Here is a 22,098-nt window from a genome sequence, read left to right as displayed (position 1 = left end):
GGCGGTAATTCTCCTAAATGCTGGTTGCCAACCGCCAATCAAATCAAAGAAGAAGCAGTGTAGTTCCTAATATATCGGTATTCATACTGTGTCTCTTTTTTATCGGCTTCCCGGTGTAATAATCACATAATCAGCAGTCCTGAGAAAATCTCGTCTAAACTGTCTTGAATTCCGGCTGAATGGCTGAAGCATTCGTTACAGGTAACGTAAGCGGTTACGGCTAACTTACTCAAAACGGCTAACGTTAGCTGTAACATTGAAGTGTGTGTGTGTGTGTGTGTGTGTGTGTGTGTGTTTACGAATGTGACGGTGAACTCAGCCTTTTATCTAAGCAATATTATTTGAGTATTTGATCAAATAAATATAAGTTTTCTAACAACTTAAAGCGATTTATTTCACAGTTCAGAGAATAATATTCAGTCATCGTCACGTCACGTCCATAAGGTCGAAGTGGAAGGAAGTTGGTTAACAAGTGAAAAGCACGAAAGAGTGTCAGTAAATTCATGAATCCTATTTCTATCTGGTCGAAACTTGACAGACCTTCTAATACTATAGAGAAAAGCAGCTGACGTCTATTCTTTGCTATGTGACGTTACAGCATGTTGCAAAAAAGGCTGTGTCAGTATCAGAGTGTACATAATGTTCAGAGCTTACAAAGCTTCTAGTCATGGCTATATAGATAATGCTATAGTTATAAAGTAAAATGGCATAAAATAATCATGTCAACCATTTGTCTTCACTTTTAGACACATCAAAGTTGAATCCAGAGTCTGCTGAGTTTGTACCACAAGCTAAAACCAAGCAGCCCCACTCTAGTAGAAGTTGCAGGCCACTGGACCACAGTCAGGACTGGAGGGCTCAACATGTTAGGCCTCATCATCACTTTAGACAGTTCAGTGCGACTGATTACAGTCAAAATGAGTTTGAAAACCCTTCCAGCAATACATTACCCACTCCTTACCTTGCCATCAGAGGAGGCTTAAGAGGGAGAGGCAGAGGAAGACAAATAGGAGGACGAGTAGATGGTGGGCGCAATAATGATCGTCACCCTCAGAGTGAGAGATGGACAAAACGTGGAAGTGATAGTGACTGGTCAGGAAGGTACCGTGGAGCTGGTGGTCCTAAGGGACCCAATACGCCCACTTCTAACAGATCAACAGATGATGAGAAGAAGGAAAGAACAACCGTGGAAGCAGATGTAAGTAAGTCTTATCAAGACAGCCGACGGAAGAAGCCCAATAAAGTAAGAGCTGAGAGATCGATAAAGGAGCCTTTGCTCAGGGATAGGGAGGAGAACCAGGAAAACCAGGCTGCTGGAGAAGACGCAAAGCCTGCAGCAGTTCATGAACATCCAGAGCCTGAGCCGAGGAACCATAAGGGATGGAGAGGTGGGGACCGCCGCATACAGTCCAGTTCCCAGAGGAAAGGGCCAATACCTAACCATGGGATTGAGGGTAACTGGAGAGAAAGAGAACCTGTTCAGATCAGAGGAGAGGAGAGGAGAGGTGCAGAAGATGACAGTGAAAGACATGAGGAGTCCAACAGGAACAGAGAAGGTGCGAGAGGGAAACGGGCACTACTGCAGAATCCAGTGCCGAGGAGAGGTGGAGGTCCTGTGCAAAGAACAGGACCAGTGAAGTGCATGGAGCCTCCCAAAAGCAAAGAAACACAGACAGGTGATATGCTTTAGGTCAGGAAGTTCACACACACAATTTCTTGATTTGTTGTTGCACCTTTACAAATTATTGTCACTTCTCTAGAACATACAGTTTCTGTACACACTGATTGTAAATACTTTGATAATTATGATAATTTATAATGTATTATAATTAAAGGACAAGTTTGCTGATTTTCAACCAGCTTTGTTTTGTTGTAAAGTCAGTATTAGGCTATATGTAAATTAACAATGTGCACTCTTTCATGTTACCTGTTGTCAGATCTACCCATTTATTTTACACAAAACATGTAATTTTGCATCATCCGTCAGACTTTTGACAGGTCCCAGGCTTTTGTTTCTACTAAAGATTGTATTTATGCATTCTGACAGTCAGATGGACTGAGGGGTGGTGCCCAGTGCATTATGGGTGTTGGAAGTTTTCTTACCTTTCTGACAAAAGGGAATTCAACAGCCATTTCTCATTGAGCACAATTTTAAAAAATGCTTTAGTAAAAGCTCATCTGGCCAGCTGTGAATTATCCCTTTAATGATGGACAAATGAGTCTGACAGTCTTTCTGTCCCTGTTAATGACAAGCTTTTAACATCTTCAACATTGTGTGTGTGTATTTATATAGGTTGTCTAATTGAGCAGCTTACAGAGGAAAAGTATGAGTGTATGGTCTGTTGTGAAGTTATCCGTGTTATGGCTCCGGTTTGGAGTTGTCAGAGCTGTTTCCACGTATTCCACCTTAACTGCATCAAGAAATGGGCTCGTTCACCTGCATCTCAAGCTGATGGTACGTTAACCACCTCTCATCTTGGATAGAGGACATTACCAAAGACTATATATAGCTGTCATTAGAAGAGTCCAGTTTTGGACTGCATATGTGCATTGGCAGGATCACCCTGAAATATCCGCTTTTTAAGGCTTAAGATGACACTTATTTGACTGTAAGAAGCAAGACTTTATGTCAGATTTTATTGTTTATTTCAAATATGTGATTTTGTTGAGAAATTTTGAGATTTCAGTATTTTACCAATTAAAGTAGACAGGAGTTGGTCCTGCATGCCTGAAATGGCTTCCTGGAGGCATTGTATGGACTTTAACTTACTATACTGGCAGGCTACTGTATACAGGATTTAAAAAAAACAAGTGCCAAATACAGTGGGCTAACACTCAACAGTGTCTGTTGGACAACAGTAACCATAGTTTAATAACAAATTTAAATGGTTCAATAATTACAGATGGCATTGGCACTGAAGGTTGGCGTTGTCCTGCATGCCAGCATGTGGCACTGAAAGCCCCAAATGTGTATTCCTGCTTCTGTGGTAAGATTATTTTGTGTTCTGCACCCCACATGATGTTTTTTCTTCTTAATCTTTCGAAATTTGTGAAATGATAATTTGGCTTTATTTTTTTTAATGGATAATGCTGTAAAACTGAAGGTTCTCTAGACTTTTGTTTATTCACCTTTCATTTTAATGAACAGGGAAAGTGACCAATCCTGAGTTTCAGCGCACTGAGATCCCTCATAGCTGTGGAGATATGTGTGGGAAAAAGAGGAGTGGAGCAGAATGCAATCACCCCTGTAACATGTAAGCACAAAACCATACATTAACAATGAACAGTGGACCTTTTTTGCCTGTGTACATTTGCCAAAATTTCTCTGTGACCACACCATAAGAAACATGTCTAATGAATTTGAACCCAGCTTAATTAATATACATGCTTCCTTAAGAGTGATTACTCAACTAGTCATTAAGGCAACTCGATTTCTTTTTAAAAATGTTTGCACAGCTATGATTTTGTCTATATTTATGATAGTGATTTATGAAGTGTAATGACATGGGTCCAATCCAGTGTTGACATTTTTGCATAAGACTTTCTCTTGTGCTTTGTAGCTTGTGCCATCCTGGGCCCTGCCCACAATGCCCTGCTTTTATCACCAAATCCTGCATTTGTGGGAGAATGAGGTAAGATTAATTATTTCTAATTAACTCTATGAAATACTTTACCCAGAAATATGGAGGCAAAACAACAGCGTTTTCTTGTGTGTGCAGTAAGCAGGTGCGTTGCAGTCAGGCAGGACCTTTGCTTTGTGAAGAGGTCTGTGGGGCTCTTCTGAACTGCTCAGAGCACTCCTGTGCCCAGGTGTGCCACTCACAGCCATGCCAACCCTGCCGACTTCGTGTTCAGCAAGGTCAGTACAGTAGTCCTTGTGTCATTTTATTGGTTTCAGAGTCTAAACAGTAATCTAATTTTATACGTTGTAATTCTCCAGCAATGTATTTGTACCCTTTTAGCCTGCTTCTGTGGTGTGGTGTTCAGGGAGGTGGCATGTGGAACTGATCAAGAGAATTTTGATGGATCAGGATATTTCTCGTGTTGCAAGCCATGTGGAAAGTATGTTGTACTAACGTAAAATCTCACTTTTCAATGTATGACATAGGGGTGGTGTATGATATAAATTTTATTTCACGATAACGATATATATCACAATATAGTTATTTTTTGCTTTAATAAAAATAACTTTTTTTTTTTATTACTTTTTTTTGTTTGTTTTAAGTTATTTTTGTCACCTTCCTGCTACCAGGACGCCTAAGTTTACTTCACTATATTACAGATAAATCCTAATCTAATCATGACAAACTATTTATCGTTGGAAAGGTCTAAGACTCCTAAATAGGTATTTTAGCACTGTTTTTTTGTTACAAATTATGTAGGAACAGTAATAGATGAATTTATGACAAGAGTGCACCTCAAACAATCTACATCATTACAGGAGTTTTGACCTTTGTCACAAAAAGTCGACGCACACACTTTTAATAATTGAAACTTTGGTCTTCATGCTAAAAGTTCATAATAAAACATAATCTAGTATTTGTCAATAAAAAATTATAAAATAATATTATCCTCTAAAAAGTATGAGGACGAGGTGTGTGCAGAGGCGGAGAAAGACCGCCTGACCAAGATGGTCGGCATGAAACGGCAAGGTGCTTGGACTAGGTGGGAGAATGCCGAGTAGCGCAAGATCACCTGTGCAGAGTTGTGGAGCTCTGAACCACTGCGCATCAAGTTCCTCATCAGTTCAGTGTACGATCTTCTACCCAGCCCATCCAATCTACACCGCTGGGACTTGGTAGGTTCTCCAGCATGCCATCTGTGCCAAAGGAGTGGCAGACTGGAGCATATCCTCAGCTGCTGTCCAAAGGCTTTGGGGGATGGGTGGTATCGCTGGCGACATGACCAGGTCCTCAGAGCTCTGGCAGATACAATCACCGCAGCGATTCAGAGCAGTAAGAGTCAGCATCCCTCCAAGCATACCATCTCCTTTGTCAGAGCTGGGGAGAAGCCACATCAGCAGCCACGCTCCCCAGGTGGGCTACTCGCCAATGCAAGAGACTGGCAACTTCAACTGGATCTGGGAAGGCAGCTTAAGTTCCCGAATCACATCACGGCTACTTCACTCCAACCAGGCAGGTGATCATTGTGGAGCTTACTGTCCCCTGGGAAGACAGATTGGAGGAGGAAAATGAGCGCAAGAGTATGCGGAGCTGGTGGAGGAGTGCAGGAGTGGCGGTTGGAAAGCACGCATACCCCTTTTCCACCAAAAAAGAACTTGTTCGGAACTGGTGCTGGTTCAAAGTTGGTTTGGAGTTGGTTCAACTTGCGAACCTTCTCAGAACCGGTTTGTTTTTCCACTGACTAGAGCGCCCAGCGAACGACGTTGTTACGTCACTGTGTACGTCGATATACGTCTCAGCTAGAAACGCTTGGAAGTACAACATTACTTTGGGATTATCTCTAACTCGTGAACCAAGAAGGCTTTAAAAACAATTGAAATATGTAAGTCTTTTAATCTTTTCCTTTGATATATAATCTTTTCTGATTAGTTATGTACCCCTGTCTTGTGTCTTTTTTTCTTTCTGTTTATTTGTTCTATATTGTGACCGTTTTCTTCTTTGCTTACATAATGTTTTCAATAAAAAAAAATTAAGAAAAGCTAGAAACGCTTGCGCCGACTTCTAGCATAACAATTACAATGGCGGACTACATCGTGTTTCTGCAAATGTTTCTCCTGGCTTTGCGGTCAGAAAAGATGTTTAGAACACATCTAAACCCGCCCCCAGCCCCCGCCGTAAGAATGACTTGGTAAAAGAACAGTTCTCTGGTTCTGGTCCAGCAAAGAGTTGGTGCCGCTTTGGAACCTGTTTTCCTGGCCGAGAACCGGTGATTTGGCTGTCAAAACACAAAGAACTGGTTCGCGAGTAGGCACCAGCTCCGAACCGGCTCTTAAAATGCTTTGGTGGAAAAGGGGTAGCAGTGAGCCAGTGGAGGTCAGTTCCCTGGGCTTTGCTGGTCAGTCGTTGCTCCGAACACTCAAACTCCTTGGAGATAAAGGACAACTGTGCAGACGAGAACTGTGCAGACGAGAAAAACTTAAAGCACTAGAAATGCTACATAAAATGAATAAAGTAATCAAATGTATAAAAAAAAAACTATGCATAGTCTTTACTTTGTAAATTAAACAAAGCACATCACAGAATCGTCTCATGAGTGTAATCGCGATAGTCCAAAATCTCTACCGGTTGACAAATTTCTACCGGTTAATCATGTCTACCGTAACCGTTATATATCGCCCACCCCTAGTAATGACATTAAATCATTTTAAAACATTACTCTATGCAGAGCCTTGATATCAAACTTGCCTTGTTTTTTAGACTTTAAAAAAAAAAAAATTTATTAATGTTTCATTAATGATTTTTGACATTTGGGTTATTTTCTAAAGATATTTGTATTCATTAATTTTGCATGCATTTTCAGTAAAATTTTATTTTGCGAGCTCTCAACTCTCAATCTGTTGCTCTAGGATGCTAGACTGCCAGTCTCATCGCTGTCAGCAGCCATGCCACCCTGGGCAGTGCCAGTCGTGTGCACTCAGCCCCAAGCTGGTACGCAGTTGTTCATGTGGACAGACTCCAGTCTCTAAGCTTCTCGAGCTTGGCTACCCAGAGAGAAAGACCTGTACTGACCCCATCCCCTCCTGTAGCAAGACCTGCAACAAGCCTCTGCCATGTGGAGATGATGGTATGGGCCAGTTTTTTATGTACATAAATTGAATTGAAATATAGTTTAGTTGTTAAAATTATTTTTCTGATCTCAGTTAAAGTCACTATGATATCAAAATTGACAGATCGTATTTTGTATGGAATATTGCAATGTGTATTATAAATGATCTATGCATGTCATTATTTTTTAAATTAATGTGCCCTCGTAATCTATAATCAAAAACATGAACTTCCCCTACCCCTCACAAAAACGTCTCTTCTCTTGATATGGGACCAATAATTCCTCCCCTCCAGCAACCTGTGACTCACATGAGGTTGAAGCAATTAACAAATGAGAATGATCAAATTAATTCCGATGGACAAAATGAAGTTCTGCCCTACATTTTTTTTCTCGTTCCAGAAGCCGTTTCACTTGGATATACGTCACAATAGGAAAGAAAAGGTTTTGAGAAACTTTTTTGGAAAGAGCTAGCAAAGTATTATTGAGTCACACACACATTTTATAGTTTATGACTTAGTTATAAGGGAACAAGGTCTACATTTTATTGTCATCTTGTTACTATATAGTGGTAGAATATTATATATTTACATTTTTGCTCAAGGATATATTTTGCAAAAAATATTTACATTTTCAAACTCAAGGAAAGAGTGTCTCTACAGTTGGGAGTAAATACTTGACATTTTCATTGTCTTACAAAAGCATGAAGTGTAACAAAACTGTTATTTCTTTTGCACTTGTGTTTGATCTGCTGTAGATTCTGTCCACTTGTGTGAAAAGCTCTGCCATGAGGACAGCTGTGGGCCATGCTCTTTGACATCTTCTATTAAATGCAGATGTGGCAGTAATAGCAAGGTTGGACTGCTATTGTACTGCTGCATAAAAGTCAGATAAGTTCTGAAAACTGCAAATGTAATTCATACTCTGTTTTTTCTTCATAGGAAGTTCCTTGTGCAGCAATTCAGACTGAAGGTAAGGCTTTGGGTGATTGTGATAACAGGGTGGATATTTATGAAACTAACAATTCATTTAACACATTATGGGCCAGATTTACTAAACAGGGCAAATTAGCTTGAAAGTGCAATTCCAAAAAGGCGCAGATGGTAGTGGAAAGTTCTGCGTGTGATCTACTGACGACGTGCAAATTAAAGAACAAAGACGCAGCCGGATAATTTCCATAATGACCAATTTGCGTTTAATGCGTTTAAGACATGCTTTTTTGGGTGGTAAATAATGGCGCAAATACCTGTAAATTGACTTAACTGTAAATTGATGATTCATTTAAATACTCTCCTCCAATAAATTTTGCATCTGAAAGGGAAACTTACGGTGGCCGAGAGAGCTCAACGTGCTGCAAATGAATAAAACGCATGCAAATAGAAAACGCATGCTTCATCAGTTTCACAACACACGTGTGCTCCAAATACTCAAACACAACCAAATACAGAAACACGCTGCAAATAACTCAGACCACAACGGAAATGCTTCCGGGGGAACCAAATAAGTGACGAACCCGGCTGGGACATGCTTACAGCTCAAAATTCTACTTTATTTTATTTATTTTAACTTGGGTTTTTTTTTCACAAAACATACAGAGATTACATTTTTAATGACATTCAACTTGTATACAATATACAAAATGTATTAAAAATATGTTCAATGTCAACAGAATACAAATGAGAAAAGAGCAGTGAGCTGAAAACTAAAATAAATAAATAAAAAAGATAAAGAAGAACATGAAGGAAAGATATTAATCTATACATCAGTTACACTGTACAAATTGTTTCATGTTATGTTTAAATTTTCATAAAGAAAAGTTTCATAAGAAATGTTAGGTAATGTAGGGTAATGTTGACGAGACACAGATATATAACGCATATTTTAATTTTTTTTGTAAAGTAAAAATAAAATAAAAATGTATTTGCAACCTTTATGTTAATAGCATTATATTTGTCGTCAGAACAGCTGTTCAGCTGATGGACAATGTGCTGCGTTGTCTTGGGAACATCCCAGGTGAAAATAATGAGGAAATTACTTGTCTTTCGTTGCTCCCTTCATCAAGTGCGTTCCAAACGAGATGGGCCTCACTGCAGAACACGGAATCCAAGGGGAGGAGTTGAATCCAGATCAAGATCCACCTTACATATACCTAAACCTACCCATCTCCACCCCCTGATCCCTAAACCCACCCCTAATCCTACCCATCTCCACCCCCTGAACCCTAAACCCACCCCTAATCCTACCCATCTCCGCCCCCTGATCCCTAAACCCACCCCTAATCCTACCCATCTCCGCCCCCTGATCCCTAAACCCACCCCTAATCCTACCCATCTCCGCCCCCTGATCCCTAAACCCACCCCTAATCCTACCCATCTCCGCCCCCTGATCCCTAAACCCACCCCTAATCCTACCCATCTCCGCCCCCTGATCCCTAAACCCACCCCTAATCCTACCCATCTCCGCCCCCTGATCCCTAAACCCACCCCTAATCCTACCCATCTCCGCCCCCTGATCCCTAAACCCACCCCTAATCCTACCCATCTCCGCCCCCTGATCCCTAAACCCACCCCTAATCCTACCCATCTCCGCCCCCTGATCCCTAAACCCACCCCTAATCCTACCCATCTCCGCCCCCTGATCCCTAAACCCACCCCTAATCCTACCCATCTCCGCCCCCTGATCCCTAAACCCACCCCTAATCCTACCCATCTCCACCCCTTAGATCTGGATCCAACTCCGCCCCCTGGATCTCGTGTACTGCAATGAGGTGCTACTACTAAACGGCTACATAATGGCCCTGCTCACTCCAAAGTCCCACTTGAAGAGCTCTGCCGTCTGCCCTTCGAAGGGAGTAGGGCATAGGGATGCTCACGAGCAATAAGCACGTCCCAGCCGGGTTCCTCACTTGTTTGGTTCCCCCGAAATCGTTTCCGTTGTGGTCTGTGTTATTTGCAGCGCGTTTCTGTATTTGGTTGTGTTGTGAGTATTTGGAGCACACGTGTGTTGTGAAACTGATGAAGATGTTTTCTTAATTTGCAGGTGTTTTTTTCTATTTGCATGCGTTTTCTTCAGTTGCAGCATGTTGAGCTCTCTCACCGTAGAAACTCCTACAATTGCATATGCGATAAGGTCAGCCACAAAAATAGCTGTCCACGCCTTTTTAGCTCTAATTTTTCACGACAGGTCGTTAGTAGATCCTGACTGTAGTTTTTTTTTTTAAAGAGGTGGTAAAATATGATTTCACTTTTCTAACTTTAGCTAGTGTGAAATGTTGCTGTTTGAGCATAAACAACATCTGCAAAGTTACAACGCTCAAAGTTCAAAGCAAAGGCAGGTATTTGCTACAGGACTACAACAAACGGCTGGTAGGGACTACACGACATTCCTCCTGGGTTTAGTGACATCAGCAACCTGGACATAAACCCCGCCCCCGGGACAAGCAGTCCATGTTGAGAAGAGGAAAAGTTGTTGTATAAGAGTGTATTTGTGAGTCAGCTCAAACTTTAGCATCTTTCTTTTCACATGCAATAGAAAGTCACTCTGTGTGCATCTCACAACAGTTCCTATACGAGCGATTTATAGATTAACATGACAGAATTTCCTAATTGAAGATAGTTAACTCCACATCAGCAACATAAATTCATCAACTAACCATTCAAAGACGTCCTGTTGCATTCTACATGTTGTCACTTCTTTGTCTGACTCTGTTTTAACATTAAAGGCAGAACAGTTTCTGTCATTTTAGTGTGTCTCCATGAGGTAATCGCTCTGCTCATTTGCATTTAAAGGGCCAGGTAGAAAACGGTGCGTTTTTGCTTGCCCTCAAAAAGGGAAAACTTTAACATGGTATATAAAAATATCTGTTGGGTATTTTGTGCTAAAACTTCACACACACACTCTGGGGACATCAGAGATTTATTTTACATTTTGTGAAAATGCCATTTTACCACCCCTACAACGCCAAAAGAGGGTTTGCACTGGTGCAAGCTGTTAGTAAATATGACCCTATATGTATATGGCGGCAAATTAATGTCAATAAGAACCGAGCGCACAACTGATGCTGGCGCACGCGGTAAATGACTTTCGCGAGAGGATAACAGATATCCAAGCGAGGAAACAGGAAATCGCGAGCTCACTCATAGCCTGCACGTGCTCAGGACATCTCTGCACCAGAGAATGTCTAATAAGGGAGAACTTCCACTCTCAGTAAACTTCCGGCTTCTGAACTGGTTGCAGTTCCACTCTGGTTCCATATGAGGGGCTCACAGGACGAGTGCAGAATGAATGGAGGTCTATGGAGCTATACCCCTCAGAATCAACTTTTCTCAGGATATAATTTTTTGTCTAGTAATTTGAATGTTGTATTTGAAAGGAGATGCAAAGAAATGACTCATTGCTGGTCTTAGAAATAAGTAGTCACTTATTTGCTTTAAAAAGTATTTTAAAATGTCAATGATGTCATACACATCGTACCACCAGAGATACTGATTTACAGCAATCCTTCAGTCACTTTGGTGCTTTCGCGCTCTGCACTTTCTTTTCTCTCGAGGCATCGACAACACAGCTGAGACGGGTAAATACACGTGCTAGAAGAGTTTTTGTTGTTTTAAAAGACAGCGCCGAAAATACCCCCCCCCCACACACACATATATATATATATATATATATACTGTATATATGTATATATATATACTGTATATATTTGACAATTAACACAGGAGCACATACATTACCTTTTTTCGTCCTTGGGAAATGAGAAATAGGACAACCCTTGCCCACTATTAGAACAATTTATCATTGCACACCTGCGAGGCATTTTTCTCTCCTTTTTCAATTTTTATTGATATTTAGCACTATTGAGCGGGACAATGGTGGTTGTGGTTGCTGTTTTTTAAGGTGGCAATACTATACCATATGTATCCTGTGTTTCCTAACACAAGAATAACACAAGAAGTACTCAAAATTCAATTTATTTTCCGTGTAAATTTTCTGGTCCCGCTTCGGATGCCACGATGCCATCAAGCGGTATCTATGGACGTAATCAGTCCTTCACTGACCAATCAGCGTTCATTAGCAGAATGCTAGCGTAATGGGCAGCAACAACTCAACCTGTAAGAAATCGAAAGAACATAAGTACTCGTTCATTCAACTTTCGACCTATAACCCATGTTGAACTTGCAAAACCTACAATCAAATCTGAGATTTCTCAACGGCAATCGGGTGAAAGAGACATTTAGCCGTCTAGCTCCATAGACTCCCATTCATCTTGCACTCATGGGCGATCGCCCCCAGTGGAACTCTGGTGGAACTAAAACCAAAATTCGGTACAATAGGGCTTATTAGGGAGTGAACAGAGAGCCTGTTCACTCCCTATTAAGCCCCATTGTACCGAATTTTGGTTTTAGTTCCACCAGAGTTCAGAGTAGAGGGGTTCTGTCTGCACGCAATACAAGCTCTCGCGCGCACGCATGATCATTCCACACGCTCTCGCGCTTGATCTGCTCTCACCTGCTGCTTTTGCTCGCTCGAACAATTTTATCTTTGACAGTTAGAGGGGAGGGATTTACTGTTTATAACCTCAAATGTCATTGGTTACTTCCCCTTTTCCGGAAGTCAGTTGTGATTGGACGCCAGTCCAATGACTTGTAATCACTTGACTTGAGACATCACTTAATTTGTTTTATTGATTGTGGTTTATTAATGTGTAATGTGATTTAATGCATTGTTAATGTAGAATATATTATTAACAGATACTTTATTAACAGAAAGTCTTACTAGTGATTGCATTGTGTTGTTAAGAGATATTTACAGACTGTAATGAAGCATTTCCATAGTTATTAGCATTGTAAATCTTCCAAAATTCTTATGAATTTTTACATTTTATATTTATAACACTATGATTTGTGTCATTGGCATAAAATATCTAAAAGAAATTGGAGAAAAATTGGAATGCAAAGTAATATTTGCTGTAGTTCACCACTACATTACCACTATACCCCCATTTACCACTATTTACGTTTATCCAACCAAAATTAAATTGAATCTGAGAACCTCAGTATGTAAAAAGTGTCCATTAAATAGTTGTAAATATAACATGGGCTTTGGATGAAAGATAAATGACTTTTTTATATCAATAAGCAAGAGTTGTTGTGTAAGCTTTTTGTTTTCATCCTGTGTATTACTATTTTGTCAATTTTGAGTGGTTCATTATATTTTCTATTAAATGTAAAAGGGGTTCTGGCAGCATGAATGCATTTTATTTTTTTAAGATAAGTTATGTTAAGATGGGATGTAATCATTTATGCTGTGTACTGTACTTGCCTCATACTTTCTCATAAGTTATTAGCTTACAAAAAGTTAGATGATTAAGATCACTATGTAATGTTGTAATAGCTACTTTGCTGGGTTTAAGCTTGGTTTAATAATTTGCTGGGTTTAATATTGTTCATCTGTATTCGGTAACAAATTCTGAAAAGGCATTTGTAAGCTATTATTAATGCTGTGTACTGTATCTTAACTTCCGAAGCCAGAACCCCTTTTACATTTAATAGAAAATATAATGAACCATTTGTATTATGGAAAGATTCATAAGAATTTTGGTAGATTTACAATGCTAATAACCATGGAAATGCGTTGTTACAGTCTGTAAATATCTCTTGACAACACGATGCAATCACTAGTAAGACTTTCTGTTAATAAAGTATCTGGTAAGAATATATTCTACATTAACAATGCATTAAATCACATTACACATTAATAAACCACAATCAATAAAACAAATTAAGTGATGTTTAAAGTCAAGTGACTTATGAGTCATTGGACAGGCGTCCAATCACAACTGACTTCTGGAAAAGGGGAAGTAACCAATGACATTTGAGGTTATTAAAACAGTAAGTCCCGCCCCTCGACTGTCAAAAATAAAATAGTTTGAGCGAGCAAAAGCAGCAGGCGAGAGCAGAGCAAGCGCGAGATCGTGTGGAATGATCATGCGGGCTTGTATTGCGTACAGAGGAGATGTCATGAGCGCCAGCAGGGTATGAATGGGCTCGCAAGTTCCCCTTTCCTCGCATGTAGATCTGTTATCCTCTCGTGAAAGTCATTTACCGCGCGCGGCAGCATCAGTTGTGCGCTCAGTTCTTATTGACATTGATTTGCCGCCATATATGTACTACTCCAGGGTAGCAAGTGTAATGCTAATGTACTGCACTCTACAGAGGACATGGTGTTTACCTGTGAGAAACGCTGCATCAAGAAGCGCTCTTGCGGCAGGCACAAGTGTGGCGAGTTGTGTTGTGTGGTGAGTGTTTTATATTTTCATGAAAGTTTTATCTGGGTGTAATAATAACGAGACAGGTTTAAATAAACATTCTCTGTCTTTATCAGGATATGGAGCATAAGTGCTCGATGATTTGTGGCTACAAGCTCAATTGTGGTCTACATCGATGTCAGGACCTTTGTCACCGTGGCAACTGCCAGCCTTGTTGGCAAACCAGTAAGCTTTACAACCAGGGTGACACCCGTGTATTGAATCTTTCGCCAAAGAGCCTGGCCTTCAAGAACATCTTGATGTATGTCCATCCCTTTTCTTCATATCAGCATTGTGTGTGTTTATTCTAAGGCTTTGACGAGTTGGCATGCTTCTGTGGGGAGACTGTGCTCTTCCCGCCCATCCCTTGTGGAACCAGACCTCCTGAATGTAAAAACTTGTGTACCCGGAGTCATGATTGTGATCACCCAGGTACTCCTGCCTGCTCAGAAAATCACAGATATACTTAATAACAGATATATGTGAAGATAGATTTATAAACATATACTGTATATGGTTGATTATGAAAGTTGCAAACATTGAAACGTACTAAAGTAAACGATGAACTGAATCGAAAAATCGAAAATTACACTACCGTTGCATAAGGCTGCATTTATTTGTTTACAAATACTTCCTGATATATTTTCTAATATTTTTAAAGATAAAAATAACCGTTTTCTATTTAATATACTTTAAAATGCAATTTATTCCTGTGATGGTAAAGCTGAATCATTGCTCCAGTCTTCAGTGTCACATGATCCTTCAGAAATCAATATGCTGATTCGCTGCTCAAGACACATTTCTTATCAATGTTGAAAACAGTTGTGCTGCTTAATAATTTTGTGGAAACCATGATATATTTTGTCAGGATTCTTTGATGAATAGAAAGTTGAAGAGCAGCATTTATTTGAATTAGAGATATTCTGTTGCAATGTAAAAGTCTTTACTTTCACTTTTGATCAACTTAATGCTCCCTTGCATAATGAAAGTATTATTTTCTTACTGACCCTAAACCTTTGAAAAGTCATATGAATTGTAAAGTTGCAGCTAATGGTTTTGTTTATATGATTTTCCCATAGTGTTCCATTCATGCCATAGTGATGAGAGATGTCCTCCCTGTACCTACCTCACTAAGAAGTGGTGCATGGGTAATCATGAGGTAAAAAGACGTTTTAAAACAAGCCAGTCTTATCTTTTTTTTTTACATTTTAAGCTTAGCATTTGAAAAGTAGGTAGTTTTAAATGCAATACATTTCCTATCAAATCCTAGCACTCTATTCAAAGGAAACTTCCAAATCATCAGCATTTTCAAATTTCTCCCTAGCAAAGGAGTAACATCCCATGCCACCTACAGGACATCTCATGTGGTTTAGTGTGTGAGAAGCTCTTACCTTGTACTTCTCATCGGTGTAAGAGGATATGCCACCGCGGGGAATGCCAGGCAGATGGAGAGTGTAAGCAGCCATGCACTCATCCTAAACCTGGCTGTGGGCACCCCTGTGCTGCTCCCTGCCATCCAGGAATCCCCTGTCCAACCAATATCTGCAGTGCCAAGGTACAGCCTTTCCCTCTTCCTAAATCTACTCAGTTGGTTATTGATGGAACATGCAGTTATTGCTCAAAGTGGTCCTTTGTTTCCTCAGCCGTAGCCTGATCTGATTCCTCAGCTGCAGGTTTCTTGTTGTCTGGCACATGCTCACCAGACAAAAGTTATAGATTATATAAAGTATTGGGATGAAGCAGTAAATTATGTTTTTCACATACATCTATTATAGTTGTTTGTTATAGCTTTTCACTATTAATCTTTATTTGTTGTTTTCAAGTGTGGAAAACAGATCAGAGGAATCAGATATTTTGAGCACAAGTATAACTCCTCAGCTATATTTTTTTTTTCGTAAACGTTTACGTTTGCATTTTCTGTACACAATTATTCTTTACCAAAAAATTATCAAAATGGTGAGCCTTACGTTATACTCGCACTTTTTTCTTATTTTCAATCTCTAGGTGGCACTGCAGTGTGACTGTGGTCGCAAGAAAGAGACCGTCCCTTGTGCTGATGCAGCCAGTTCCTACCAAAGGTTAAAACACGTCAAGCTATCAAAGCCTTCATAGACATTTAGTGTAATTTAGTATAGTATTGATACAGACTTAAGTTAGTTAAGCCTTGTGTTGATAATTTGGCTGAATCACCAGCAGTTTATTTTCTTTCTTATTCTCTCCCTCTCCCCGCGCTAAACACTAATTGTGTGCAGTCACAACAAGGCGATGCATATAAAATGAATGATATACATTTGCAAATAAGACTGTTGCTAGCAATGTTGAACAATCTTGTTTATCAGAGGTCAAACACAATTTCCATGTCTATATTCTGCAGATATGCAGCTATTGCTGTGGCCAGTAAGCTGTCAGATATGCAGCTGGGAGAGTCTGTTGATATTGGACAGCTCACAAAGAAGGAGCAAAAAAAGGCCAGGTATACTCGCAAACTAAAGCTGGCTAGATTGCTTGTTTTTATTAGTCGTCCAGAAGAGTAGTCTGTAGGTCCGTGTTTACCTTCTGTGAATGACAGCATTAGTGAATAGTGTTTCTGACAAGTTCAAAGTTGAAGGAGAGCAGGGAACTGGACACTCACCAAGCACAAAATGCAAGTAAAATTGTTTTTGATGATTAAATACATTTCCAGTGGCTGGTAACTTCATAAGGAACTCCATTTTAATAACTTTTACCTCAGAAGTTTGACGGATATTTTGTAATATGCTACAGTTGTTGAGTATCCTTTTTATTTGGACCTTCTCTTATTCAGATTGGAGTGTGATCAAGAGTGCGCTACACTGGAGAGGAACAGGTGAACTCAAAGATGAAAAATGCTTATTTAGGGTGTGTTCACACTTGGCATGATTAAAACAAACCCTGTTGTAATTACTCTGTTAGTGCGAATATATGAACAACATGGACCAAAGACATGTCAACAAAACAAAAACGGGACATGATGTCACAAGATGTGACCCTAAAAAGAATAGAAGGCTCAAGAATACCTGTTTTTTCTCCATTGTTGCCCATCAAAGTTCTGTACAGGCATCAGTGCCGGGTGGCATAAAGCACCTCGAGCGTTTTCCTTAAGTATGAGACTTAAGTTGTGGTTTCCCCTTAACTAAGGGTATGACTTCAGGGTGTTGCATGTAATCCTTTAAAGGTGGGGTATGTGATTCTCTTTTTTGTCCATTTTTTCAAAATAACTTAATCCTTTTCCTAACCCACTTAAAGCCACTGCGTTAGAAGCACTGAAATGAAAATTAAGCAATTTAATCATCTGTGGAACGGGCAGAACTCAACTCCAGCCAATCATTTCCAAGACCACCTAGAATCACTGGACAGTAAGTTCGTCAATCAAACGGTCGTACCACACACCCCTCCCCCCAGCGTGCGTGACCCCCTTCGTGCGCTTACTCAAAGCTTGTGACGCATGCGCATCTCGTCAGTAAAGCGTGATGCATGTTCTTCGAATGGGTGGAGTCAGGGCCAGCGTTGGAGGAAGGAAGGTAGGGCCATTTGAAATGTATATTTTCAAAATCTGCCGGTCGTTTTCCAAATCACATACCCCACCTTTAAACAGCACACACACTTAATTTGATCAATGTTTATAAATAAATGCCTAAATTACAATTTTTTTATCATTTAAAGTGGCCGATCGTGTTTTGTTAGAAGACTTAGATTGAATCTGCTTGCACATTGTACAATTAACCAAGCAAACCAAACTACAAGTGTGAACACACCCTTACTCATAATTTCCCTCTATCTGTACCTGTATATATTAGTAGATGTGTCTATGTGTGTGCGCTGGTTATGATGTTTTCTGTTTTGTCTCTAGGCGGCTGGCTGAGGCCCTGCAGATTGATCACACAGTGGATCCCTTCAACAAGTCAACATCTTCCAAATTTACTGACTCTCTCAAAGAGGATGCAAGGTGGTTCAGATTTTTAAAATAGTGCAAGAACGCATCAACAGAATAAATCTATGGCTGTATGAGACATCATGATGAAGACACCAACCATTTTACTGCAATACTTCTGTTGCATTCTTGAAAGCAGTTTGATACACTACACTTAAGTTCTATTACTTGCCAAATGCTTCAAAAGGATCCATGGTCCAAACATAGAAATTGAGATCATATCCTTCTTTTAAAATGAACAAATTATTTTTCTTTAATTAATGTATCATGGCTCAACAGCAGTAGTAACTGTGCACTAAAGCATTGGCAGTTGAGTTTGGGTTCTTGCACACATTTTTCTTTGCTTTGAAGTGTAGAATATACACACAAATGTTAAATATTTAGTCTACTACCAAGCCAGGGGAAGGCCTGATCACTCACACTTTTATTTATACAGGAAAGATTTCAAGTTCGTCAGTGAAGTTGAGGAAGAGATTAAAAATTTAGTTGAATTGGCTAACAAGGTAAGATGTAAACTAATGATCACACCATACATAGTTCTTTTAAAATCGACTATCCAAACATAATTTTTTGAGCTCTGTGATTTGTGTTTTTCCTCAGGGTAAACCATCTAAAAGGAGTCACTGTTTCCCACCTATGAAGCGTGAACACCGGAGAATTATCCATGAGCTAGCTGAGGCATATGGTGTGGAAAGTGTCAGCTATGACAGCGAACCCAAGCGTAATGTAGTGGTCACTGCTATCAGGTCAGCAAAAACTATACAATTTTAGATTAGGCTTTCAACTGTAATATTAAAAACTATTCTTTTGGTAAGTATAAAAGCAAACACAAGTAAACTTTGAGGATGACATATGCCCTGTCAGTAGCACTGGGTACTCTTGAACATGATTGTTCTATATGTTGTGTTTTCAGGGGGAAATCAGCATGTCCTAACACTACTCTGGCTGCTTTGATTGAAAGGGAAACTGTTACCAGAGCCCCTCCTCCCATTGCCCACATCAAACAACACAACAGCAAGTAGGTTCACACACACTTCTGTTTTCATTGTTATTGTTTTTGAAAGAGGTCTTTTATGTTCACCAAGGCTGCATTTAATTGATCAAAAATACAGTAAAATAGTAATAAAATATATACATTAAAAATAAGTTTTCTATTTGAATATATTTTAAAAGTATAACTTATTCCTGTGATGCAAAGCTGAAATTTCAGCGTCACATGATCCTTAAGAAATTATTCTAATATGATGATTTGCCGCTCAAGAAACACGTCTTATTATTATCAATGTTGAAAACAGTTGCTGCCTAATATTTTTGTGGAAATGTGATCTTTTTTTTCAGAATCTATGATGAATAGAAGGTTCCAAACAAGAGAATTTATTTTAAATAGAAATTGTTTGTGTATGCAAAATTAAGCCAAAATGTCTGTTTCCGCAAGTATCTACGTAAACACCATTGGTTATGTGTTGTAAACAATATGCTTATCATTATATTGGATCCATACATTCATTTTAAAGTAACAGCACCCTAATATACCCGGAGCTGTTTGTTGTCGCCAATGTTAATCAAACAACAAAAGAGAAAACCACTTTTTTAGCTTTAACATAGATAAATTGTATTAATTATATTAATTATATTATTTAATTTATACAGTGAACACTATGCAGTGTTAATTTGCATTTGATTTCTCAATGTTTGTACCTGACTAGTTAGATGTACCTGAAAAACATAAATCGCTATACTTCTTGTATACTCTTCTATTGTATCTTTGCTAGAAAATAATAAACAAATTTCAATGCAGATGCTCTCTCCTACAAAATTACCCCAGTCATTCTAGAATTATTAATTCTTTACAAATAGAGCTATTCAAATCATCTGGTGAAATTGTTTTCATATTTGAATATATATCGCTGAAAAACAAACTTCACAAGGCCCTGTTTACACGAGAACGATTCCGGGTGAAAACGTAAAAATATTTTACCAGATTTGCCTTTCGTTTACACAGTGACGGCGTTTTTGGGGCTTAAAAACGCAAAAAAACGAAATCACCCTCCAGAGTGGAAATCTTAAAAAGGCTCCACCGTCGCATTCCCGTCTAAAGGGTAAAAACGCAAATCTGCTCACGGTGGCTCTCGTCGCGTACGTGTTTACGTCCCAGGCATGCGCCAGTACAGGAAAATAACAACCAACATGTTGGATTATTTCCATACGTCGGACCTTCAAGTTGCCCTAGCAGCTCTGATAAACATACAAGAGTCTTTTTGCAGTTCGCTTCACCATGTTTTGATTTCGCGCTACTAGGGAGAGAAGTAGAAGGAAGGTTGTACGCAGGCGTGCAGACTTGTGTTGTTGTGTGGCAGTGCTTTACATTGCCACCTAGCCGCCTGGAGTGCATACTACATCGAATTTCACACACTTTTGCGTCACCATATGCACGTGGATTTCCCCTCATAACGCTCGTCTAAACGCAGAATAAAAAGTGATAACGCAACGCCACTTTTGCGTTTCCTCTTCAGATCGTTTTCCGTGTAAACATAGCCTAAAGGTATCCCAAATCTTATTTACCCCAAACATTTGAACGTTAGTGTATACGATTACTCTTTAAGGCCCTATCGTACATTATCAGTGTGATTATTTATATGAGCTGTTGATACTGTAAGAGGTGGACTGTTTAAAGTCCTCTGGTAAATCCACACTCTTGTCATTCATAGTAAATAATACTTATTGGTATGGCCTGGACAGATGTTTTTTCCTATTCATTTTGTATATCAATATAATATGAATGGTTTTGTTGAGTGTAAAGTGTATCATAACTAATAAAGTTATTTATTCATATTTGTTTCAGGGCTGACAATAGTAACGCTTGGATGAAACCATCTAAAGAGGAGCCCACAATTGATTATTTTGATGTGCAGGATTGATATGGATTTTGATTTTGAATAGTCACTGTAATAACAATCACAAAATAAAACTGCCCAAAGTCCATAGACTTCTTTTCACTGTAGTGTCATAGTTCTGAACACAAAGAAAATGGGAATCTACAGCTGTGATTTATGGACATGTTAGGTTTACCAAAGAGCAAACATATATGAGTTAAAATTAATTTTTTCTATTTGAAGTTTTCGGGGTGACAAATTATAAGTAATGTGAGATATGTAATCGGATTACTTTTTTCAAGTAACTAATAAAGTAATGTATTATTTTTATATAAGTGTGTGTATATATATATATATATATAATATATAACATATACATTTTTTAAAACATTCTGAATGTGCATTTCTGTTTTTTTTTTTTTTTAAGGAAAACTGAATTTGGCCACAGGGGCCTATAGGGCACTGCCCCACCTCTTCAAAAAAAAAAATTTCTAAAGGCCATAATGACTATAATGTTATATTAAAATGTTAATGTTGAAAAATTTGGGGTGCACTAGGCGACCTGTTTCAGCCGCATATTTGCCCATAGAAAATGAATTTCAGTTTTATTTCAATTTCAGACCACTTTCCACTTATCACCTCATTTACAAAATTGGATGTTCAACAAAGACCTTCAAGGTGGCAACTTAAAAAGCAAATTGGCCTTCTTTCAATATCATGTGTTATGAAAAAATAATTTCAGCAACTCAAGACAACCAGAACTCTATAGAAACTTTTACTGAACAGTTAATTGATATTGCAAATGAAACAATTCCAAAGACATCCTCTAAATCGCACTATAAGGTTAACCCTTGGTTCAATGAGCAGTGTAAAAAAGCTATCGGGGCACGGAAAAAGGCGGAAAGACTTTTTAATAAACAGCCATCAACGACTAATTTTACACTTTTTGAAATTTGTAGAGCTCAAGCTCGCAGAACTATAAATGAAGCAAAGAAACCAAGCTGGAGACAATTTGTATCAAGTTTAACATGTTATACTCCCATGAAGAGGATCTGGAACATGATTCGTCAAATGAAGGGCATTAGAAATGGATTTAATATACAACATATCAAAAAACAAGATATTCTTCAGACAAAGGAAATGGATATAGCAAATACATTAGAAGAATCTTTTGAAAAGAATTCGTCAATAGAAAACTGCCTCCATGTATTCCAGTTAATACGAACACAGCAAGAAAGGAAAAA

General features: G+C 39.0%; 1 protein-coding gene across 1 annotated transcript; it reads left to right on the top strand.

Moving 5' to 3' along the window:
* Positions 1–33: 33 nt before the first annotated feature.
* nfx1 (nuclear transcription factor, X-box binding 1) lies at positions 34–20,961 on the top strand. Its single transcript, XM_077229123.1, has 24 exons — positions 34–201; positions 747–1,676; positions 2,294–2,455; positions 2,904–2,987; positions 3,149–3,254; positions 3,561–3,632; positions 3,720–3,859; positions 3,963–4,062; positions 6,530–6,747; positions 7,484–7,581; positions 7,668–7,698; positions 13,941–14,023; positions 14,110–14,218; positions 14,345–14,464; positions 15,112–15,191; positions 15,357–15,587; positions 16,037–16,110; positions 16,407–16,505; positions 16,836–16,877; positions 17,901–17,996; positions 18,418–18,484; positions 18,582–18,727; positions 18,895–18,999; positions 20,824–20,961. Exons 1-24 carry the CDS (start codon positions 180–182, stop codon positions 20,897–20,899), a joined length of 3,291 nt encoding a protein of 1,096 aa, XP_077085238.1. The 5' UTR covers positions 34–179; the 3' UTR covers positions 20,900–20,961.
* Positions 20,962–22,098: the final 1,137 nt, after the last annotated feature.

Source organism: Siphateles boraxobius, unplaced genomic scaffold (assembly GCF_051911475.1).
Source record: "Siphateles boraxobius isolate OS27281-9 unplaced genomic scaffold, OSU_SipBor_1 130, whole genome shotgun sequence".
NCBI lineage: Eukaryota > Metazoa > Chordata > Actinopteri > Cypriniformes > Leuciscidae > Siphateles > Siphateles boraxobius.
Note: the sequence above shows the minus strand (reverse complement) of the source record. Positions and strands in the feature narration are given on the sequence as shown.

Bases quoted from the DNA above. Each gene is read 5' to 3' on its own strand.
- nfx1 (XM_077229123.1), top strand. From the start codon at position 180: ATGGCTGAAGCATTCGTTACAG. The intron at 18,485-18,581 runs GTAAGATGTAAA...GTTTTTCCTCAG, and splicing joins TAGTTGAATTGGCTAACAAG to GGTAAACCATCTAAAAGGAG. The intron at 18,728-18,894 runs GTCAGCAAAAAC...TTGTGTTTTCAG, and splicing joins GTAGTGGTCACTGCTATCAG to GGGGAAATCAGCATGTCCTA.